General features: G+C 35.4%; 1 protein-coding gene across 4 annotated transcripts in view; it reads left to right on the top strand.

The window, feature by feature from the left end:
* Positions 1–24,618, top strand: part of LOC118272343 (pre-mRNA-splicing factor ATP-dependent RNA helicase PRP16) — a 114,888-nt gene that overhangs the window by 83,869 nt on the left and 6,401 nt on the right. For all 4 annotated transcript variants that reach the window (XM_050693258.1, XM_050693257.1, XM_035588745.2 and 1 more), the window contains one exon: positions 12,716–12,895. In XM_050693258.1, coding sequence (XP_050549215.1) covers positions 12,716–12,895 — 180 coding nt within the window. The remainder of the gene's footprint in view (positions 1–12,715; positions 12,896–24,618) is intronic.

The following is a 24,618-nucleotide window of genomic DNA, read 5'->3' as shown; positions in this document are numbered from 1 at the left end:
CTCGCGTGGAATTATAAAATTATCTCTCAGGATTTAGTACCTCTACCTGTGGAACAAAAATTTTAGAACGCCTCTAACGATCACCTGTGGAACTAAAATTTTACAAAGCCTCTACCGGTCACCTGGGATACTAAAATTACCAATTTAAAAATTTACTTCGTCACTAGCGACTGTCCAAATACTATTGTTTCAAACTCATGGTAGAGATATTCTACCAATCCTATAGGAAATCGGTATAAAAGGTAGCCTATATAAAAAAAAGTAAGCTTTCCTATCATGAAATTATTTTTCTAATCAATCCAGTAATTTAGGAACCTATTGAATACAAACAAACAATTGAAACATTTTCTCTTTACAATATTACAATAGATTTAACACCTGTTTTTAACATATGCAACAACAAAGTAATATAAAAATGAAGCGTAGAAATGCATATGTTCTGTGACTATCTTAATTTTTACGTACGTGCTTTCAAAAGCACGTTCTCTAGCATGTGTTTAGAAACGTGGGGAAAGCACGTGCTCAGCACTTACTCGTACTACCCTAATGAAGACATATTTATTCATTTTGGCACTATTATCTATGTATGAATAAACTTTATATGTTTAGAAGTTCAAACGACGTGTTTTAACCTGGCCCTCCCCCAATGAAGTTTAATAAAACCTAAATATAATCGTTTTTGTATTACAATCTGACACTCAAATTGATTTATTTATTGACTAGGGTAATATACTGTTGAGTTCTATCATAATTGTTCATAAAATGGTGGAAAGTAACGAACATGCTATATTTTAAGTACTTGGAACTAATTTTATTCTTGGCAAAATATCTCAACGTATTTGCGGATAAACAGCGCATATTGACTAGGTCACGATTAGATCAAGAAGACTGTCATATAGAGTTTATGAATGCTAGATAATTTTCTTCTATATCTTTAAAACTTTGACTGCCAACAAAAATCTGTTGACTCTCCGTTAGCGCCGTTCACCTTTGCCCCCATGGCGTTAAATGTGTTAAAGTAAAAGTACCAATTTCAACAAACAAGCAAGAGAGCGGAAGATTTACCTTTATTAACTCTAGTACTTACTTTGAAATTACAAACTATAAATAAAAAAATAACAAGATAACAACTATACACTGAAACAATAAATCAATAATTAAATTCCTACAATAACTTCCTCCACGATCATTACATAAGTTGAAGCTAAAAATAAATAGGAAGCAAGTACATTAACTGCGGAAACAAACAATAATTCTTTGCGTCAATTATAAAGGAAAAGCCCTCAGCGAGCGTATATCAAAGCCACTCCTTTTAACGGAGATATATGTCCAATTATGGATAGACACGATGTATATATTTTATTCTTTACTTCCTAACACGGAACACCTGCCTTTTTCACTTTAACTGCCAACTCAGAGACATTTATTGATTACTTAAACTATTCTTTAGTAACTATTTTGTATCGAAAACATAATTGCTATTGTTTTTATGAATCCATCAATCAATTGACAATCATGTATAAAATCAGCTACTTTACTTGTCCTTGTGAGGAAACTATGATCAAAAACGAATCGTATTGTTTTTATGAATCCATCAATCAATTGACAACCATGTATTAAACATCACCGCACGCGCCGATTGTGATGAAACAATTTGTAACAAGGTATGAAAAGCTTCAGGTCTAATCAAGAATTATTAGCATTTACTTCCGTAAATAGAGTGAAACGTAATTTGGTAAAAGTCACAGAGAACCTTTAAAATTTGGCTTAAGACTTCCACATAATTCTAATATTAGAACTTGAGACGGGATATTTACCATGTTTATCTAGTTCTAATATAAGTGTCAATGACCATGCCAGTTTAAAAACTTATATTGCACATAATTGTTTATCTTTCTGTTGAAGACAATAATTCTCCACTGCAGGACAATAAAATAGCAATACAGAATGCTAAAATGAGCTGGATCAGTGGACCAGTGCAAAATATTAAAATTTCTCAGCCCAAAATGCTTCAAAGAATAAAAGAAGTCCATATAGAAACGTGATTGCAACACTAAACAATACACAAGAAGGTGGCCGAGCAAACAACCAGGATGGTACATACATTCGTGCCTTATCCTCTAAATTACATTTTAACTTAAATAGCAAGTTATCGAGTCAACGGGTCTCGCAACACATGGGCCACTTTCTCCGTCATTGCTAAACAATGTCCCGTGGGCGATGCACTCAATGTTGTACTGAGTAATCAAATTTGCATAAACTGCAATACGATCCACCATTTACATGTGAATTGATAAGTCATCAATCTCTGCTCAACGTTTGACAGCGTAAGATCGATCATAGATTGTGATTTGACTGCACGGTTGGCGCGGTGGCTGGGCCAACGTGTAGCGGGTTCGATTCCCGCACGGAGCAACTCTTTGTGTGATCCACAATTGTTGTTTCGGGTCTGGGAGTCTGGGTGTCATGTGCATGTGAAATTGTATGTCTGTAAACGCACCCACGATACAGGAGAAAAGCCTCGTGTGAGGCAACGTTTAAAAAAAAAGATTGCGTGTTATCGAAACCGTGAGCTCTCAATGTTGCTATTACAGGCTTCAGAAAGTTAAAGTTTCCAAATTATTTTCCCCCATTGAAGTTGCGATATTTATTTTAATACAATTTTTCATAACACACAAAAATAGCAGAAATGTCCTAAAACCTTTACTTATACAACTTACTTTGCGCAACTTTCTAAACAAATTTTTCCTATTATTAATTCTTCGTGAACACATTTCGTAATTACTTACTAAAACCGTCGCCATTTCATTTGTATTGTCGTAACAATGTAGCCTGGGAGTATATTACACAATTACGCTGAAACTTTTCCATTTCCATTAAAATAAATAAATGCTATTTCCATTGCCATTACAGAATGAACTGTTGACGTCACCATACTTTATAATCATTGCTGTAGTTTATGGGGTCTTTGGGTGCTTTTTCACCATAGATGTGCTATGCTACGTTGCTGTGGATGCGTTTGGCTTCCATCAATCATATTCATCGGTACATATAGCTGAGTATTGGTGAAAACGGACTTAACTAAAGCTAAGCTTTTTTTTTTATGTGGAAAGATGAGTGCTATGAATGGCATAGAAGCCATTCTACTATCGCTACATCGCATACTCGAGTTGCGCATGGAAGATGCACAGCTACATAGCTTAGTATCGGTGGAAACGGTCACATAGTTTCACAGCTTAGCTATTACATCTTCGTAGCATAGCTACATAGCAAATCTCTGATGGAAAAGCACCCTTAGCCAGGTATTACGGTCATAAATAATGGCGAAAGCGGTGCTTTTACCCAGCCCACGATTAAGGAAACTAGTCTTGTTACAGTGACACTTTGCGTGGGACGTTTGAACAAGCCACCTCGGTAATTGTTGTGCAAAGGATTTCGCGGTAATTTATTCAAGTGCTGCCAGGAACTTTGTCTGTAGTAATAAAGCTGTCAGTTTTCTAAATCATATTTTTCATGCTCGCAACTATTAACGTTAAACGTCAAATAAAATTCTACGGTGAACTGGTAATCTGTTTTGCGGTTAAATTCAATGTTAGTTCTCTTTGAAGTGTAATAAAATTCCTTTCAAAAATAGGTATCGACATTTTACAACCAAATAAATCTACTAAAATTGTTTTTCCATACATTTAAATCAATCCATACTAAATTCTCACGTTATGGGCTAATAGGTACTTACTTATAAAAAACAATTACTACACCTGGCTCGCGTCCAAATTACTCAGTACTAAAGAATTTTAGCTGCTGCACGTCAACAGCGTAAGTTTGGGAATGTTCACTAATTATGTATGTACGTGCTTATACCACTCCACTCGAGTTATCTAGTGTAGTCTGTACATCATCAGTGGTGACTCATGTCTGACCAACTTCTAGAAAAGTTGAACGGTACGGTGTTTGTTGTACTAGAAGTCATACGTACCTTGCGAATTTAAAATCGAGGGTTGCTTTTCACAATCATTTTTCACCAACTAGATGATTGATTTGTTTACAAACACAAACTTTATATATATACGTTCCTAAATAAGCACACTATGATTCAAAACAGCTCCTATTTCATGCTAGTACCAAGAAAATCTATACGAGAGCAAATAAAAGACAATGAGATTAAAATCCTATACATTTTTAGCATTCAAAATCGTTAATATCATAATAAAAACTGAACTTAACCTTCATTTAGGTTATAAAATAAAAAAACTAGCCATAAAATAAAGAAAATAGTTCTCATTTTAGACGGATTCGGTTCTTGAACTTATCCTTTCGTTTATATCTAGTTCACGTGACTGCTTCATATAAATAGAAATCCGTATTGAATTATTTTTAAACTGAAACTTGGTTGATAGACATTCGACGCGGAATTTTCAAGGACTCACGGAGACGTTATTGAATGCAGTTGTTAGAGCTATTTTGGCAGACTAAAAGTGCTGTAATGACTGTCGTATTCCTCAAATTATGTTGACATTTATCGTTTCGTTTCGGAATGTAGTCCCGTGTGTTGTTAGATAACCCAAACCATTGTTTTGGATATCTACATAAATATTTGAAAGTCATTTCTATTTCTTCTTATAAAAGATGTTTTGATTTTGATTCTCAACTTTTCCCTCATATTCAAAATCTGATAGTTTTTCTATACTCCTTCGTTTCTCTCGATTCGATCACCACTGGCGACGTCGAAAGTGACGAGTGACGCATTGCAGACTAGGAATTAGATAAAAATATGACAAAGTAATATTGTTTTATGGTTTCATAAACAAACATGAGCAAATCTACCTACGTATTAATATGTATACTTATCTTATTGTCTATTTATCATACATATAATAATAGATGCTGTGTTACTTCACACACACACCAACTGCCTATAAGTGGCCACTGCTAACCAAAGGCTCTTCTCGCATGAAGAAGGATTGAGTTTTAATATAATTATAAATTATAAGCTCAGGTTTCCTCACGATGTTTTCCTACACCGTTTGTCAGTAGTGTCTAAATAATTTTAGAAGGTACATATAACTAAAAAAATCACATTGGTACGAGTACTTGCCGTGGGTAGGTTTCGAACCCGCATCCTCATGCATGAGGAGCGGGCGTCTTAAACCTCCGGGCCACCACGACATGTTTATTGTTAATGGTTAAAACCACGAAACAGTAAAATCTAAAATTTTATGTAAATCTTGAAAAATAAAGTAACCACCAGCAGTAAGTCAGTAACTAGAATAGAAATGATAAATGTTATAAATCCGTTTGACGCACACAGACACACCGACCGACGTCATAATTCTAAAACAAGTACCATAAGTAAAGCTACTCACCATTTTATTACTGTTCTCAGAACTTTAATGGAGACGTGCCTAAGTTATAAAGCAGGAAAAATAAATAAAAATATTCATAGAAACCTTTATACAACCTATTTGTATGACAATAGAAGCATAAAAAATAAAACTTGAAAAGCACTGTCGATTTTTACAGTGTAAAAGTTTTTATTTTATATATGTATTGTAATTACCTTGTTTTTCGCATTTTCCGTCTGTATCGTTTTTTATTGTTGTCCTGAAATAGCGGCAGACGGTTTAATTGTTCTACGTCACGCGTACGTGCGCATACGCAGCAAGACGTTGTGTGTACAATAAATCTTTTTGTGACCTCTAAAAAAGAAAAGTAATTATTTTAACACTAACTAGATCATGTATAACACGCAATGTGTGTATTTTATGTGTCCATGAATCTTTTAAACTAGATTATAAAAACAATTGTCTTAATAGAATTGATCCAGAAAAATATTCCGAACGCGGATGTACCTATAGACGTTCTTTTTTTGAGGGGATAAAATCATTCAATGACACCTTGAGTGAGAAGACTAAAAACCACACCGTTCTTACTCTTGCTTCGAGCCGAAGTTCTGGTAACCTACCAGGTTGTCCGCAACCCTATATAAATGTTTTGAACTGTTTTTCTTGTAAATCGCAAAAACTATCCACTGAACAGAATTTTAGGTAAAAGGAAGAGGGAAGAAAACGGATAAGATATACATAATTAATTTTACTTACATATTTACAGACGGGCAAGCGGTGGGCAAAACTCACAACTGAGTGGAGCCCACTCAACGCCAACCGACTTGACACCTATGATAAGGATTGCTCGCAGAAAGCTCTGTATAGAGGCGGGTAGGATGGCCTTTACCCAGCAGTGGGAAAATCACGGCTAAAAATAAATAAATAAAATAAATTTACATTTACTTACATGTTTATTTCCCTTTATTAATAAAATTACATAATAAATTCAAACAACTAATTAACAAACACGTACTTAATATTAATTAACGAAATGACTCATTTGTATGAGCTCCATCCGTGACGTGAAACCATTGAATAAAATAAGATAAGCTATCTTTTATCTTTCCAATTTGTGCATATTGACGTAGAATCACGAACCTGCGTCAAATTAAACGATGCATCAAGATTATTATGAGGTTATTGTTTAAGTGCTTGTAGAAGTGCAGATAATATCTATCTTGCTAAGGAAAATTCTCTCTCGACACGTCTAAGATAATCTTATATCTGATCTTACATGAGCATTTAAACATTTCAAATGATTATTTCTTTTTTTTAATAGAAAGGGAACTTTTTTTAAGGGGAATATGAGAAGTCATCAAGCTGCAGCCCCGATAACCCCGCTAGGTAGACCACAGCTCTGGATCAAAATATAAAGGGGACTGGAGCAAAATACTGGAAAGAAACACTTCGCATTATCACACACAGCAATATATTGAGACCAATAGACCAAAGCAATGTATTTCAAATGAATATTGCATGTACCAAGGCAAAAGTCACATACACTCGTTATGGTGTAAGAATTACAAAAAATCTCAATGTTAATCTCGAACCGATCAAACATTGCTGTTAAAACAAATATTTTATACGTTGCGCATATGACGATGTGTTTCAAAATCTATCATGTAATAGGTACATTTTTGACAAGTCTTTATACGTAAATATTGCCTTTATCGACTTTTATAAGGAAACTAGCTGACCCAGCAAACTTCGTATCGCCTCAAACATTTTTTTCACCCTTTCTAAACCTACCCTGGACTTCCACAAACAATTCAAGACCAAAATTAGCCAAATCGGTCCAGATGTTTTCGAGTTTTAGAGAGATAGTACCAATCTTTAACAAAGTACCATTTATCAACTTATGGGTTCAATTACAGTCTTACGCAACTGGCTATCTGTCAGCCACATAATCAATTTAAATTGAAGTAGGTAGCCTTATAACCTTCCGCATTCTTCAAACTATCTCCATATGAATATGAATTTCATCAGAATCAGTAGATAGAAGACTTAAGTGAACTAATAAACAGATGCAATGTAACTTTTGCTTTAGCGGGCGAGATTAAAGAACGATCTCTATGCAAATCGATTTATTGACAGAAATCCATCAAGGCCAATATTAAAATCTACATAAATCAGAAAGATTTTCGATTGAAATTCATAAAGTAGTTTTTATTTCAGCTGCAAATATGAATTGCTCACTGACACTAAAAAAACCGTTATAATTTTAAAATCTCTCAGGCAGACGTTGCAATAATCACGAACACATTCAAAATCGACCAACCAGCGCGTATGATTCGTATTTTAAACGGCTGATAGTTCTAATTTTAAATTGTCACGTGGCCGGGGGCTTGGCCATTTGAAATACAAACGTCACTGTGTAAACACACGCAGAAATACTACTGCGTGCGAATTGTATGACTTACAAGGTAAGGTAAGGTGTTGCCAAATATGTTAATTTTATTGTTCACGCAAATTGCTGTAATCTCTTTTATAGCTTCTGTTTCGTCTTTGACGTCTAGACAGACAAACGATTGTTTGTTTAGTTGCATTGATTTGATTGAACAGAGTGTGTAAACAAAATCTACTTTATAAGTTTTTAAACTGACATGGTCACTAACACTATAAAATCTACTTTGATTAAATCAAACACCACATTGAAAATACACAAATGACGAAGACTTCCAATAATCTGTTCATAAATCAATCAAACTTTTAAGTAAGTTTGTCACAGTACAAGCTGTCTTAATTGCAATTACAAGATGGCGCCACTAGCGTTTAAGATCCTGTCAGTTGAATTAAATAACAGTGGGACTTCTTCCCATTTCCACTACATGAAATCTATTTAAAACCGCTATCTCAGTTAATATGTTCGGGTTTTATCACCGCGAGCTCAGTGCAAGCTATTTGTGAAAGATTTACAGTACATACATAAGAGTACAGCTGTTGATGTGTTAAGCGGCGTAATTCTCTACCCTGGCTATTTACTACAAACTATTGTTTAGACTAGGTAAATAATGACGTCAAGGAAATTGTTGAGATACTGGAATTTCGTGTAATCAGTCATGTAATACATAGGTACATTATTATATTTATGTATTTAAAGCGATGATACTTTGTTGCGGATTGTTGGGTTAACTTTATGTTATACACGTCTATTTATTTAGCCGTGTACGTGGTATTGATTTAGAATTAACACTGCGGCTGTGACTACGTAATCTCATGATAATATACATAACCTCACGCCTGTCCCCTGTGGGGGTAGGCACAGACTATGGAAACATTTCAAATAACTTATTATCTGATGATACGACTACTTATTTTTTCAAGGTTCTTAACGATGTCTATAAGTAACTGTTTTGGCGTCATAACCAAACATCTTCGAGCTTTTAAAACTACGTCTACAAGTTCCAATTAACATTATATCCATCAATTTTCACACAGTCGATGCCAATAACGTGTACATGCCCCACAAAATAATTACTACTCAAAACGTTACTTATTTCTGTACAATTATAACAAACAAAACAATTGTCTGAACTGTCCCTTAGCCCAGAAACGCCAATGAACCATATCACGCTCATTATTAGTGAAAACTTGAAAAAAAAAAAGAAAATTATTTGGCAAACACATATTGTGTGAGTGACGGGAAACCTCGTGATTTGAATGGCGTCAGTGTGAAACTGACGGACGAGTAACGTAAGAACATTGTGTACGTTTGTTTGTTATTCATACATTTTTGATGGAATTCCCATCGCTTGAATGCTCTTCAATGGTGTATGAAAATAGATTTTAAAAGTTCTATTTTCAACTTCATTCATGTGAAGATCTGGAGCTGCGGACTGCGGGTTACCGGGACTGCTGCTCGAAAAGTAGGAGTGGGAACGGAGTAGTTTTTAGTCAGTAATGCACGAATACTCCAACACTCCAATGTAGTACTGTCACTATCAATTCTTTATAATATTACAGAGATAGCATGATATTTAAGCACAACTTAAAATTGAGTATAGGTACGGGCGTAAGAGTCTGACACTCACTCTCGCCTCGCCCAAGACGGGAGAAGTATTTCGATAACTTTCCCACTTCAAAAAAAAATACATGTGAAGTGGAATTTTGAATATTCACCGTTCGTGCTTCCCATTTTAGACTGAATTTCAACCAACCGAATTAAATTTTCCTATTTACATTCAAAATTCTGGGTCGACCTCAATACGAATGTAGCTCTATTTAGGCGTAACGTCCTAAATTGTTAGTTAACTAACTATACACAACACAACTATGTGTTACAATGTTTTATACTACACAAATTGAAGTACAAAACATATCGATTTTATACTATGTATATGTAATGTAAGGAAAAGTCTTCGAAATCTATATATTAATACGTGATGCAAAAGCTTTGGACCTCTTTTTACGATAATTGCGCGGACGTAGGAGCATAAAATTTGGTACACTTATAGTTTATGTGTAGGAGAAGTGCATAGCGCTAATATTTTTCAAAAATAATGCTTATAAACATTAAATCAATAAATAAAACATTTGCATAGTATCTGATCGTATTTGACAAAACGTCAAAATCGATAGACATTGCGATGATATTTTCACGTCTCATATGAAAAGAGTTTTATAAAAGAGTTGAGTTATATAAAAATTATCCTTCAACGTACGTTAAGTGGTATTGTAAATTAAATCATATATGGTCGAATTTCGGCCACTAGGCGACCACTAGTTAATATTAAATCGTAGCTTCCTTTACTGTATGTTATTAAAATAATTATTCCATATTACAAATTATGATCATCCTATTATATGCCTTGTAATTAAAGCATCCATATATAGTCGTGTGTTCTGAGATTACAAATTAAAACAATTCTGTAACATTACTGCTTTTAATTTCAACGTTTCAAACCAGTCATTGAAACACGATAGAACAGCGGAACTCGCCAAAACGCGATACAATATCAATGAAATCACCGGATCCAACACTGGCTAAAATTAACATCTGCTTAAGCCATTAACATTTAAACAATCGTAATATTCACTACAAGTATTCTCTGCAGACATTTTTATTACTTCTATTCATACACCAGCACCTTTATATGACTGCAGTTAAAATTTATACTATACTTACTTACTTATAAAGCTGAAGAGTTTGTTTGTTTGTTTGTTTGAACGCGCTAATCTCAGGAACTACTGGTCCGATTTGAATAATTCTTTTTGTGTTGGATTGCGCATTTATCGAGGAAGGTTATAAGCTATAAATCATCACGCTTCGATCAATAGGAACCGAGAACAGCGGGTGAAACCGCGCGGAAGTAGCTAGTGTTTAATATTATCTCGTATCTTTACTGCATACATACATTTAAAACCATCCCATGTAACTGTGTAGTCTAGACATGTTTGGCTATTTCTGTCTCCCCCCTAAAACGTCACACCCTAACATGTCTCCCGGGCCCCGGGCTCTGGCTCTGACGTCATCCGAATGACGTATTCTGTATGTTGTGTACCCCACTCGCTTTGTTCAAAACTATCTCTTAAATGAATTGGGAAGGGACTCAACTCAACTGATAGAAGTTGAATGTACCTAGATAATAGATTATGTTGTTTTGGAGAAACGAGATAAAGAAACTACTTGAAATGTTAACGCGTAGATAAATCGATTTGTTAACTGAAAATTATTCGAGCAGAAACATGCGATTAATTTAATGTAGATAAAGGTACGCATCGTAAACAATAGCGCGTAATAAAGGCTTCAACAACATCATAAAGAAATGTTGAAACAAGCAGATATTGTATTAAATTTATATGTTAATGTATGCTAACAATGTTCATTAGTATAATGAGACTAACAAAATTACTATAGAACAATTTTATTTTACTGCAAACACACCTCTTCGCCTATAATTTGGGAGATAAAAACGGTTTTAAGTTACGTAACAAATTGTTTGTAAAATTGCCAGCATTCATTGACATCAAACCTTTAACCTTGCCTCAAAGGACATACCTTTAAGCCTGAAAATTCCATTATAAAATATTCTCACATTTTATAGCCGCACAAAATCTAGCCAGAATAAAATCCAGAGCCACTTGTGAAAATATAAGGCGCAATTTTACGAATGACTGACTTTTTATAATAAAAAATAAATTGAGAAATGTCTGATAGGTCACAGGTCTTTATAAAAAATAGGTTTTTGGATTTCGAAAACCTTTTATTTTTGGTTACCATTTCGTAAAATAGCTGTTGCCATTATAAAGATACACTTTGATTTTTAATTTTATGAAAGAGAAAATTGTTAGGAAGCATATAAATACTTCATTTTTTTAAAGTTGTAAGAAACTTAAATAAGAAATAATTCACAAAAAGCCTATCAGGTTACACCACAATAGCAACCGTTTTTATTAATACAAGTTTTTCCCGACTTTTACTAACGCAAGGACATACCAAACAATAAAAAATCTTTTGAATTCTAAACATTGGCAGAAATAAATTAACTCCAAGGAATGTCTTATTTATTTTTTCTAAAACTACTATTGTTACCCAAGTATCCACAAATAGACTGCTTGTAACATTCGCATATTTTTTTCGCTGAATACAATTTGTTGCGCAAGCTTGCCCACGCGCATCCATTCGACCGTGAAATTATCGAATGTTAATTTTTAATCGATTACCTAAAAACTAGGATATTTTAGTCACTTTCTGTAGCTATCAAAAATTAATTGCGAGTCCATAATTAGTCGGAACAATGCGAACATGAATAATTATGTAATATTCGTAACTGACAATATAATTGTGTTGTAATTGAGTTATTGGATCGCTGAAAATGCTGAAATGACTGAAAATATTTCAGTTTATGTCGATAAAGGCAATGATTAATTGATGTGGCATTTTTCTTTGCTTTTTTTTCGTTGTATCGGTTGGCAGTCGACGATCTCTTTTATAGTAAAATCGGTAGTTCGTTAGTTACTACCTATTTGTAAAAACTGCATAAAAACCCTTTTAGTAGCCCTGGAACTAAAATATAATTTGTGTCGGATCTTCAATTTATACAAATTAGTTTTGACTTCGCTGGCTCATAATAAACTTTGGACTACCTAGCGGGTTACCAGGACTGCGACTCGAAGAGCAGGAGTCGGAATGGGGTGGTTTTTAGTCAGTAAGAGTTTGACACTCCCTCTCACTGAAGGCGAGAGAAGTCATTGGATGATTTTCTGCCCTCAAAAAAAAACCTTTAACTAAATCTGACTGCAGGTCAGAAGTGTCAACTTTACTTCCATTTGTCATTACAAACTAAAATCAAGCAGATCTTTAAATAAAAACAATCTTCTTTCCTCCTCAGGTGGTGGCCCGTCGATCAGACTTGAAGCTCATAGTGACATCAGCTACGATGGACTCCACAAAGTTCTCCACGTTCTTCGGCAACGTGCCTACCTTCACCATCCCCGGCAGAACGTTCCCGGTCGAGACATTCTTCGCTAAAAACGTCTGCGAAGATTATGTTGATGGCGCTGTTAAACAGGTATGTTGATGAAACTCTTCTAGTTATATAATTAGGGGCCTCCTTATCTTGTTCCTGATCGTATTGTGAACTTGCTGAGTATTCGTGTTTGTTGATTGAAATATGGTGGTATAGAAGTATCCTACCACCCAAGTCAACTCATACAATGTCTGTATACTAAATTCATCAAAATCCGTTCAGTAGTTTCAACGTGATTGATGGAGAAACAAACAAAAAAATTTTCACATTCATAATTTTCGCATTTTCACATTACCATTTTCACATAGGTAGTGTGATTATGCATAGTATCTTAATAAACCGATGTAGCCATGTGAATAGAATTAGATCTGCTTTTTAAAATAAGCATTCATGAGCATCCTAAAACCACAATTTTAGGTTCCAAGTTCGGGATTTTAATCAAGTGTTCTATTCTAATTCCGCAGTCGGACTTGCAACCACTTTGTCAACAAGATAATGAATTTATAATAGAGGCAAAACCGATACTTTCTTCATTAACTGGTCTGGTCTTGGCCTTTGGTATTGTGGAAAATGTTTACTTCTTGTCACCTCTGTCTGCCTTTTCCTTAATAAATAAGGTGGCAATGTCGCATCGCGTGACCAGGCAATCGGCTATTACCATAAATTGCCACATCGGCATGCCATTTTTAATCGACCTTTTAGTATTTTTCCAAATTATTTTTCATTGTGGAAATGTATTTAATTGACGCAACAAAAACGTACAAGTAAGGGTAATTTCCAAATTGATGGTTCAATGTTCATACGTTTATGGGTTTTTTAACCTCTTTGGTTACTGTATTATAACCTTATAATTTACATACAAAATACAAAGTCGATAAAACATAGCATTACAAATGCTTGCAAAAAATGGATGGTCGTTGACAGAAGTCACATTAGTTAACCCTTTAAATATTTCAAATTGACTTGATTGGAAATTGGCTATCGAGGTTGCGAACGTCTAAATACGTCTGTTGCCAAGCCATTATATTTGGCTGTGCGAATTACTTATACAATTGTTACTTGTAACGAGATTGGAGACATATTACGGGACCTCTGACATAATATGTATGATATTCCACCAATATCCTTCTAAAAAGTTAAAGTTAACTTACAGATATCTTGAGAAATACATTAGTATTTCTACTTGAAAGCATGCATAATAAGTAGTTCATAGTTATGTTATACAACACCATCAAATAAGCTGACCATTAATCAAGAGATACATAAACATTACCAGTTAATAACTCTATTATTCCAACAATAACCGTCTGCTACCAGTAACCACTAATAACAGCCGTCCATAGTCCGTAAGTATAACAATTAGACGTCGTTTAATCAATTACAATAATTATTCGTAAACTTAAGTAACGCTGACTTCCTATAATGAAACTGCGGCAAAAACTAACACAATCAAATACTGTAATTGGTGAACATTGGCAATTGTAGCTCGTAATTGTAAGGAAACAGATAATGAGCGTTTTAATTTCATAATTCTTCGATTTATTGTTACCATTGCAAGATGAAATAGATGAGGGACAATTCTAAATAGCTTTATAGTCTAGTTGGTAATTGTTACGACCAGAAGTCATCAGACGGACAAACGGCCGCAGATGGGGCTCAGTAGGGCTGATGCCTGATCTGGAGCTGCGGACTACCTAGCGGGTTTACCAAGGCTCCGGCTCGAAAAGCAGGAGAAGGAACGGAGTAGTTTTTAGTCAGTAAGAGTCTGACACTCCCCCTCGCCTGCCCTAAAGCGGGAGAAGTAATCGGATGATATCACTCAAAAAAAATTTGGTGATTGCTTTTAGAGAAGTAAAAATATTGATTTCGGAATCTCATTAGTGGTAACCGAATGGACTCTCACTCTAGCTGGATAAAAATAAGTACATATTAATGTGAAAATCGTTAAGACCAAAGACTTCACGGTCTACATCATATAATGCGTAAACAATACTCGTACGAACTAGGTCATATCCATTAAAAGATTACAAGTAAATAAAATCGTCCTAAATGCAAATAGTTCACAAACTAGCTTATCACGAGCGTTGCGAATTGTTAGAATGCCGCTCACTGAGACTGCGCCCGCGCTGCCTAGTGTTACCATACGTTTTTACAATTTTGAACATGTTTGTAAAATCGTGTAACAGGTTTTGAAGCAACGTACTATTATTTCTGTAAGTTCTAGTGACAAATCTTTGAATAAAAAAAACGGCGACTGCGAAGTCGGTTAGATTGTTAGGTGACACATTTTAGTTTTTCAAGAGAAGATATATGTACACACTCTGATAAAAGCTTATTAAAGCTGAACCTACTGTTATAATATAGGTGCATGTCCTACTCTATTAGAAAACCCTTTGAATGTTAACGAAAACTACTCCCTAGATCTCACTTAACATTACGACAAGTTAAGAATGAAAAGCGCAAAAACTCACAATTCTTATAATAACTATTGTGAGACATACTACATAGATTAACTTAAAAATAACGGTTTACTTACCTAAATATATTGAGAAAAGCTCTACTAGTTTCGAGTCACAGAGGGACTTTACATCATGAACAGCGCCTGCCTAAAACGCTGCGCGTTGTCGCCGTCGAACGGTCGACACCGTTATTTTAAGTCAATCTAGAATTCCTTTGTCGTCTAACGTGGCTACAGCAAACAGATACAGTTTTAGGCCGAGTTTGAAACGTTTGAATAAATAATGCTTAACTTCAGGTCAAAAACCAACCCCTAAATGAATGTTCCATTTGTAACAGTAAAGTTGACCCTTGACATTAAATACATGAAACTAGGTTACAAGGCTGTCCGCTACCCGTCTTTATTTATTAATATCTATTGAAGTTACTGTTGAACTATTTTCTAGTTCAAGCATGGTATGGTTAACCTTTACGTATAAAAATTGTTTACTGCCGTCTTAAAGGTGTCATAAAAAATTTTTTTAATCATTAGCAGTAAAAAAGAAATTATGTATAAAAAAAATAGGCCCAGAAGGAGATGGCGGGATGAACTCGATGCCTATAAAAGGATTGGCCACAGAAAGCTCTACGAAGAGACGAGTGGAAGGAGGGTAGGGAGGCCTTTGCCCTGCAGTGGTGCCTTAAGAGAAAGAAACGATAAAGCCTAGTCGGAGCCGTTGATAGTCAATTATACAGTAGTGTCCAAATTTTGTATTGAGCCCCAATGATTCGCCATCCTTGTTCCAATCATCTGCTCCCTCCTCACAAGGAATTAATAATGAATTAATGAAGATTGATTACAAATTGGTTCTTTAGAATTAGGCGTCACTTTGCGATAGCCCATTAATGACAAAAAGGTGCTAATGGATTCTTTTAGAAAATGCTATTAGTGAACCGGATCACGAAAATTCCATGGTGTCTCCCTTACCTCACAGGGATCTTTAAAAACATTAATACTACGCCTGATATGACACTAAAATTGGGATTAATACGTTTTTTTGTAGAATATTTCCTCAACTACAAAATATAAAGTCTATATATATTTCATCAAGTAGGCCATCATTGTCAGCACTACTGGACTTACAGATATGCTTTTTGTCTTATACCGCCCCTGAGCTATCGCCTAACGCCAAACGCCATTGTTAATGCCATTGTCAAATTATCCCGTTAAGTGGTGGCTACACCTACGGTTCACGTCCATTATCGCGATAATTAATGGCATTTCCCGTTAATGTGGCCTGAGCATTAAGAGGGTGTCTTCTTAATCAGAAACCACGGCAGTCCAGTCTTTGTCAATTAAGTAGTCCCTTAATCGAATACATTTGTATTTACTCCACGCCTTTTTTTTACACGCCGGTAAACGAGCAGACGTATCACCTGATGATAAGTAATCGCCGCCGCCCATGAACACTTGAAACACCAGAGGCGTTACAAGTGCGTTGCCGACATTTTGGGGGTTAGGATTTTAATGGTTGTTGGGGAATCGGGGATTGGGAAGATTGGAAGGGGGAATCGGGTCTCCGGTAACCTCACTCACACAACGAAACACAACGCAAGCGTTGTTTCACGTCGGTTTTCGGTGAGGCAGTGGTATCACTCCGGTCGAGCCGAAGCATGGCTCTCCCACGGTTAAAAACGACTAAACATCACACAGCATAATTGATTGTTCCTATAAAATGCTATATGTATTATATTATACAATAAATAAACAAATACGCTATAAATCCTGTGATCTGTCTTTCCTGCCCATGCAAGGCTGTCTGGTAGATATCACTTATTATTGTTCGTGATATAACCGTACCCTTGGTTCATGATGTTTATTTACATACGATACTTGTTTACTTTACTAGTAATAGTCCCTATGTGTTACTAGAGTAACATATATTAATAAATATTTATTCAAGTCAAAGTCAAGTCAAAACCATTTATTTTGATTAGACCAGGAAAGCACTTTTGAACGTCAAAGCAAATATTAAAATATTACTTTTCTGTCTGTCGTGTCGTGTCCTCTAGTGAAGTTAATTGCTCGTTCCAAAGTGTAGATTCCTATGAACGCAAGAAACTTCATAGGTTACTCTTTTTTCAATCAGGTTCACTATACAATTCTTGAATACCTTGTTTCGTTGGTTCAATTATGTGAGAACAATGTAACACCAATATTCATTCAAAGAAATAGAAAAATAAGATAACCTTGAGGACAAATTAATATATTTATACCATTGGTAGGTTTCAAACTTGCACCCTCATGCATGAGAAGCGTCTCAAGCTCTGGACCACCACGGTATTCAGATAGTAATTCCTAAATACACCTTTCGCGTGGTAATCCTACGAGCCGGTGTCAACGAACTACAGACCCCGACCGCGTTACAACTTCGATTCCCGCACGGTGCAAGAATGCGCGGATAAACTTGCTTTTGCAATTAATGCCGATATCTAATGTTAAGCGGTCGGTGTGTGAGATAATTGAGATTGTAAATTAAGCTAAATAAATACCGTCGTACCTAATCATGAGCGATAAGTATTTTATACTACTTTTTTTGAGGGGGGGAAATCATCCAATGACTTCTCCCGCCTTGGGTAAAGCAAGATGGAGTGTGACTAAAAACCACCCCGTTCCTACTCTTGCTCTTCGAGCCTTGGCCCCGGTAAACCAGCTAGGTAGTCCGCAGCCCCGGGTCGTGTATCGGTCCTACTGTGCCCTGTCTGTGGTGGTCCTATTTATACATTTTGCTTACTATCATTTTAAACGATTGGTAGAGACGACAGATCAAAGAGTTCCGAGATCTGTCGTCGTGATTACTACGCCAACGCTAAATCCTGGATTGTTCCTTAAATTGAGAAAATTACGGCCTAGTTTCTCTCGTTACAAACTCTATTTGGTCCAATAATTTTGGAGCATATTTGATGCAAACAAATAAAATCAAATCTGTCAAAAGGTTGGTAATGTTACGTTTGAGTTCAAATCTGACTCAATCATTGAGAAATTAATCAAATGTAAAATGCGAATACTGAATCGGCAATCAATTAAAATTATTATCTTAACCCAGTGTTAAAAGGGAAGAAATTAATCTAAACGCCATTTCCATATTGATCGATATCAATTAAATAAGACCAGTAGCGCAATCTAGTGGCGATCGCACGGAAACTGTATCGATAACAAAGTTATTTATGAAGTGGTTGAATTAATTGACCATCATTACATCAGTTGATATTATACAGCGCTAAGATACATTAGGATTATTGATAGTAATTATAGTTAGGAAAATAATAAAGATAAATTAGTTTATGTACTGTGAGTTACATAATGCAGTACGATTATGCAATAACATTGTTTGTATAAAAAACAACAATGTTTCATCCACACGTAAGGATCGTGTGTATATAATTAATTTGATTGAGATTTTTTAAATCGACTTTTACCATTTGTCCAATGTTAGGTAAAATGGAATTAAAATATATTTTTACAACATCTACAAAGAGAGTTTAATTATACATATTGGAAAATAACTTATTTATTATCAAATTAACTAAGCACTAATTAAATAAACACTACCCTAAACACATCTATAAACAGCTACCTTTCATCTAACAAAACTACCAAATACTTAGGGGTTACTAACTTACGACTTATCAATCGTTCCAGGCGACATTTTGCGGGCGCGTTTGCACACACATATTTGACAATCACAAACAGCCGGACCCAGCACTAGTGAACCAATCTTGTCACGATTCTAGTAGGCCAAACTAATATTTGTTCTTTACGGGAATCGAAATGGTGAATTAACAGAATTTAGTAGCATATTGATTCAATTCCACCATTTTTTTTATTGACAGAAGTTGACACAGAACACGAAGCACATTTCAAAGACAAATGAACGAGTTCCAAATTCGTAATTAGAATTTTTACCCGACTGCCAAGGAAGGGTTATGTTTTTCGCGCGTATCTTGTATGTATGAGCCTAATATTCTTTATTACCTCATTTCTTCGAAACGGCTTGATGGATTTCGACAATCAGGGTATCGTTGGATTCGTCTTAATTACCCAAGTGTTCTTAGATATGTGACGTAAAACAAAAACCAACATGGCGGCCGTGAGGCGCCCTAGATAGGAGTAAAAAAAAAAATTTTTTTATTTGCTACAATATGGGTATCAAATTAAAGAGCTCATCATGAGGATTCCAAAATGGTATATCACTGACATATAGAAAAAAAATACTATGTGCAATTATGTTCTTTATTATCCAAACTAAATACTCGTATAGGTACTACGCGACGCCATTGACTAGCGGTGTCTGAACTTAAAAGTGAAAAGTGATGATAAAAGTACGTCTTAACTAAATTATTTACAATGAATTTATTTATAAATAAAGGACTAGCGACCCGCCCTCGCTTTGCTGAACGTTAAATAAGGAATCTATCTACATAGTCGTTTACCTATAGCCCATGCGACGCGTCAACTGTAAAGACCGTTTTTTGTCTAAAACTAGTAGAAATTTTGAAACAGCGTAAAGAGCAAATTTTATCTTCATTTAATGTAGAAAATTAATAGACTATTTAAAAGGATAAGGATTAATACTATTACGGACAAAAACCCTCACAATAAAAGATCAAAAAAATAAAATATTAAATAGTCCACACAACGAAAATTCTTTTAAAGAATTAGAGCGTTTACGAAATTTGTAAATAGTAAATTTTACTGCCCTTAATCCTTCTTCTTTTTCTAATTCCTTTACTCTCTTTGTGTTACGCAATCAATCTAAAATAACTGGATCGACGTGTTTTATTTTTTTATTATCTTGGTATTGGAAGTAGTTCTCTCGTGTCGCGGGTGAAATCTTGAGAAACACATAGCCGTATTATAACTAACTAAAAAGTGTTAAATAAAAATAAATAAATTTAAAAAATTAAAAAACCCGACTGCATAAAAAACACTTTAAATAAAAACTGAAAAGTAAAAAACAAGCTTAATCAAACCTTAACCAAAGCCTTAGGTAAACATAATTGAGTGTAACAGTCGGGACCCATTAAATAAACTAGACTAAAATCATTCAATATGGGTCCCGACTGTTGCACTCAATTACGTTTAGACTAAGCTTGTTTTTTACTTTTCAGTTTTTATTTAAAGTGTTTTTTATGCAGTCGGGTTTTTTAATTTTTTAAATTTATTTATTTTTATCTTTTTATTTTTCTGTAGTGTCACCTTCGTTATGGCCAGTATGCAAATTATTAGAGGCTATTGAAACGTTTTTGGTATTTTATTTCTTTTTGAATAAGTTTTAATTAGAATTCGAACAGAGTATAATATTATTTTACTAGTTTTTTTATTAATTTTTAAAGGGATTTTTTATTCGATCAATGTCAAAACAAAGTTGAAAGGATTGATAACATTTTATTTAATAATCTATGAAAATAACTGGTAGAAGCGAGTTATTTTAGCCTCTATTATAAATCAACGACTTTACTAAAATATAAGTTGAAAATACAGAAAATCTTTGTAACGTTTAGTGTGGCTTGATATGCGAACCGCTATGAAAATACTGTCTAGCACAGCTATTTCGGAGTCTTTACACAGTCCATTTCAATGATTGTAAGTAAATCATAGTGACATATACCGAATGATCTCTGGCAAGGTGCGGCGGACACGTATCGATTGGCCTGCTAATTGAATTTGTACATTCTAGTGTTACGGACAGTTTCGAGCGTTGAACTCTAGTGGCGTGACCATTTTGTCACCATTAGTACTTATAGTGATTACTTTGGTAGTTTGAGTGAAATAATCTATGTGATAGGTTTTTTTTAAGAGGGGGATAATCATCCAATTATTTCTCCCGCATTCAGCGAGACGAGAGGGAGTATCAGACTCTTACTGACTATAAGAACCACCCCGTTCCTACTCCTATCTTTTGAGCCGTTGCCGGTATCCCGTTAGGCAGTCCGCCCCTTCTGGATGTGATAGGTTTGGAGAATGATAACCTGTTTAAAAGAAAAGGTCAAGATAGTTAATGAATCAAACGTTCCGTATTCTATACCCTGACTAAGGAATGTAAAAGCTCAATCAAACATCACTATTGAACATAGGCCCATGATCTGTACGTGCACCTAGCTGATTTCTGCAACCAATGCATAAAGTATTTAATGTAGTCCATACCCGTCAGATAATATAACCGTGTTATTGATTTTTTCTTTTTCAAAGTGTACGTACCATACCTGAGTCCTACAGTGCCCATAAATATGAAATTCCATAATATTAATATAAACCTTATCTAACACATTCCATAAATATATCGATAAGAAATGAACGTGAACAGTCCCCTACTAATTAGTACGTGTAGCACGTAACTAATTTTACCAACCATTTACGTAATTACTACGAGTCGTTAGTCTGTGCGGCGCCGAAATTTAGGTAGGTAGGTACGCTTAATTATTTTTTCGGAGGTTTTACTTCTAGAAAGTTTATTTTATAAATAATAATAAAAATAGTTCCTCGCCCTCCCCTTTAAAGGTCGGCAACGAACTGGGATCTCCTCCGGGGTTGCGGGTGTCCAGTGGCAGTACTGATTGCTTGCCAAGTAATAATTTATTTAAGGCAAGTAAATAATTTGTCCAAGGGCCTCATCTCTCCAAGATTTCAAAATGTCTGATGAAGTTGCTACTAGTTTAACTTAAACTATGATATGACTTAACATGAGTAAAATATCACAAAGCAGAAAATTCCGTCATTTATTTATTTATTTAAAAAGCTTTATGCACAAGTAGGTACATGGGCGGACATAATGCCGTTGGCATTTTCTACCTGTCTGACCCTTGGGTGGTGCAGAGAACATAACAGGCGGGTGCATGGAACATGATAGACCATTACGATGGGAAATGATAACATATATTTCTGACATATACACAATAATACATACCAGTACATATATATATATATTATATATATATATATATTATATAGATACATATTATATAAATATATATATACTCATAAATAACACATACTACATATAGAGAATAGTCAGTGTGATGAATCAGCCAACCTCTTTAGCAAAAGCTCGCGAATCTTCCTCTTAAATGTTAAACGACTTGACACCATCCTGATATCCTGGGGGAGCGCATTCCACAGAAAAATGCCTTGCACGAAAAAGGAAGAATGGAGAAAGTCAGTGCGATGAGTGGGACATTGGAGAAGACGATTATGGGACGAACGGAGTTGTTTATTGTGGTTTGCGCAGATGTACTGGAAATGGGGGGATAAATAACTAGGTGAAGAAGGAGTATTGAGAAAGGAGAATAGAGTGGTTAGCGCCCTTTGCTCCCTGCGCTGGCGAATGGGCAACCACTTTAATTGCAACCTATGTGCAGAAATATGATCATATTTACGCAGGTTGAATACGAATCGAATGCAGTTATTCAGAAGTCGGTCAAGTTTATTGAGGAGATCTGCATTCAGGTCGTAGTAACAAACATCAGCATAATCGATAATAGGAAAAACCAAGGCCTGCACCAGCATAGCTTTCGTAGCGGAAGGAAGCAAATTCTTTAGTCTGTAAAGCACCCGTAGTGATCCGGTGACCCTTTTGCATACGTGAGCGACCTGTGCATGCCACTTCAAATTTGTGTCAATGCACAGCCCCAAGTCCTTAACCTCACTACTCAAAGGGATAGCCACATCGTTAAAGGATACAGCCGGTAGGTTGGCCCTGTCAATCCCGCTCAGCGTACGGGTGCTTCCCAGGATAATGGCTTGGCATTTCAGTGGATTCACCGCTATGCCAAACCTCTCAGACCAATTGTACATTATTAATGTACATTTTCAATACCTAATACATTTTTCACATGATAGGTTACCTGCAAACATTGACCTTTTGAAAATATAACCATGAACTGTCACATAGGCATTATAATAGTAATTTTACGGCGTCACGATGCCAATTAAACTCATGTATTTATATAAAGCCTTTTATTACGCACTTATTTACTTAGCTGATACGATCGGCTAATGGCTGACCTATAGAAGTGTAGACGCATTAATTTCCTAAAAGGTTATTTATAGACAAGTCGTAGCTAGGTCACTGCGCCCTCTACAAAAGGTGTCCATTGAACTAAATTATTTGCTATTACATTTACACCAAAAGCCCGTGACCGTCCACTACTGCGATAAAGGCCTCTTTCACGTAACAGTTTGTCATATTTTCCACACTTTTCCACAGCTTTTTTTTAAAGTGAGAAAATCATCCTATGACTTCTCTTGCCTTGGGCGAGGCGAGAGGGAGTGTCGGACTAAAAACCACCCCGTTCCTGCTCCCTACTTTTCGAGCCGGGGACCCGGTAAACCCGCTAGATAATCTGCAACTCCAGATCAGCTTTCATGGCTGGATATCGTGATTTAAAATAAACAAATCTCATTTTTCCGATATTGCTGCCATTTTTTATGTCAAATGGTCTAAAAGACGCACGAATAGACACACGCTAATGAACGTTTAATTAAAGAATCCGTGGTGTCCCTAAGCCTTAAATAAAACGTGTAATAAAACTGGGCGAAAAGTACTACCAATCTTTCCAATCCCTGATTCCCCAGCCACTCTTAAAGGCTGGCAACGCACTTGTAACGCCTCTGGTGTTTCAGATGTCCATAGGCGGTGGCGATTGCTTACCATCAGATGGTACCTACAGTTTACCTACTCCTTAAAAGCATAAAATACGTAGAAATGTGTTCATTTCATACTGTATTTATACAATCCCGTTACAAGAAGATACAACAGCATACCTCAATATCTTCACTCACATAATGGATCAACTGACGGGACGTTACCATGATTTATAGTGATTGCCTGATCATCATCGCACAGCTAAATATGCATGAGATATATGGAAATCTTCACGGCTACTCACCGTACTGTGATGTGTAGAAACTGTATTAGCTGCTAAGTCATTGTGAAATCTATACGGTTATACATACCTACATAATGTACGTTTTTGATTGTTTTTTTTAAGATACATTGCATTATTTATCATTCTATGACTATCGACTGAAAGTATTAAGAGGAAATGCCATAATGTGATTGTGCAATGTGACTGAAAAAACAGCAATGATATTATAAGTAAAAAGGTGTATGGAAAAGGTGTGGGATCAAATACGTCATTTCTACGTAGAAAACGTACCTAGAAGTGACGTCATGTGATATTTCAAATCAATATATCGTCGAAAGTATTTGTTTGCGTAAGAAAATTAAAAATACGTGTCTAATGTTTTAAAATAATCTACAAGAGAG

This window comes from Spodoptera frugiperda, chromosome 4, assembly GCF_023101765.2.
Source record: "Spodoptera frugiperda isolate SF20-4 chromosome 4, AGI-APGP_CSIRO_Sfru_2.0, whole genome shotgun sequence".
Taxonomy (NCBI): domain Eukaryota; kingdom Metazoa; phylum Arthropoda; class Insecta; order Lepidoptera; family Noctuidae; genus Spodoptera; species Spodoptera frugiperda.
The sequence above is the reverse complement of the archived record's forward strand: the minus strand, read 5'-3'. Positions and strand labels throughout refer to the sequence as shown.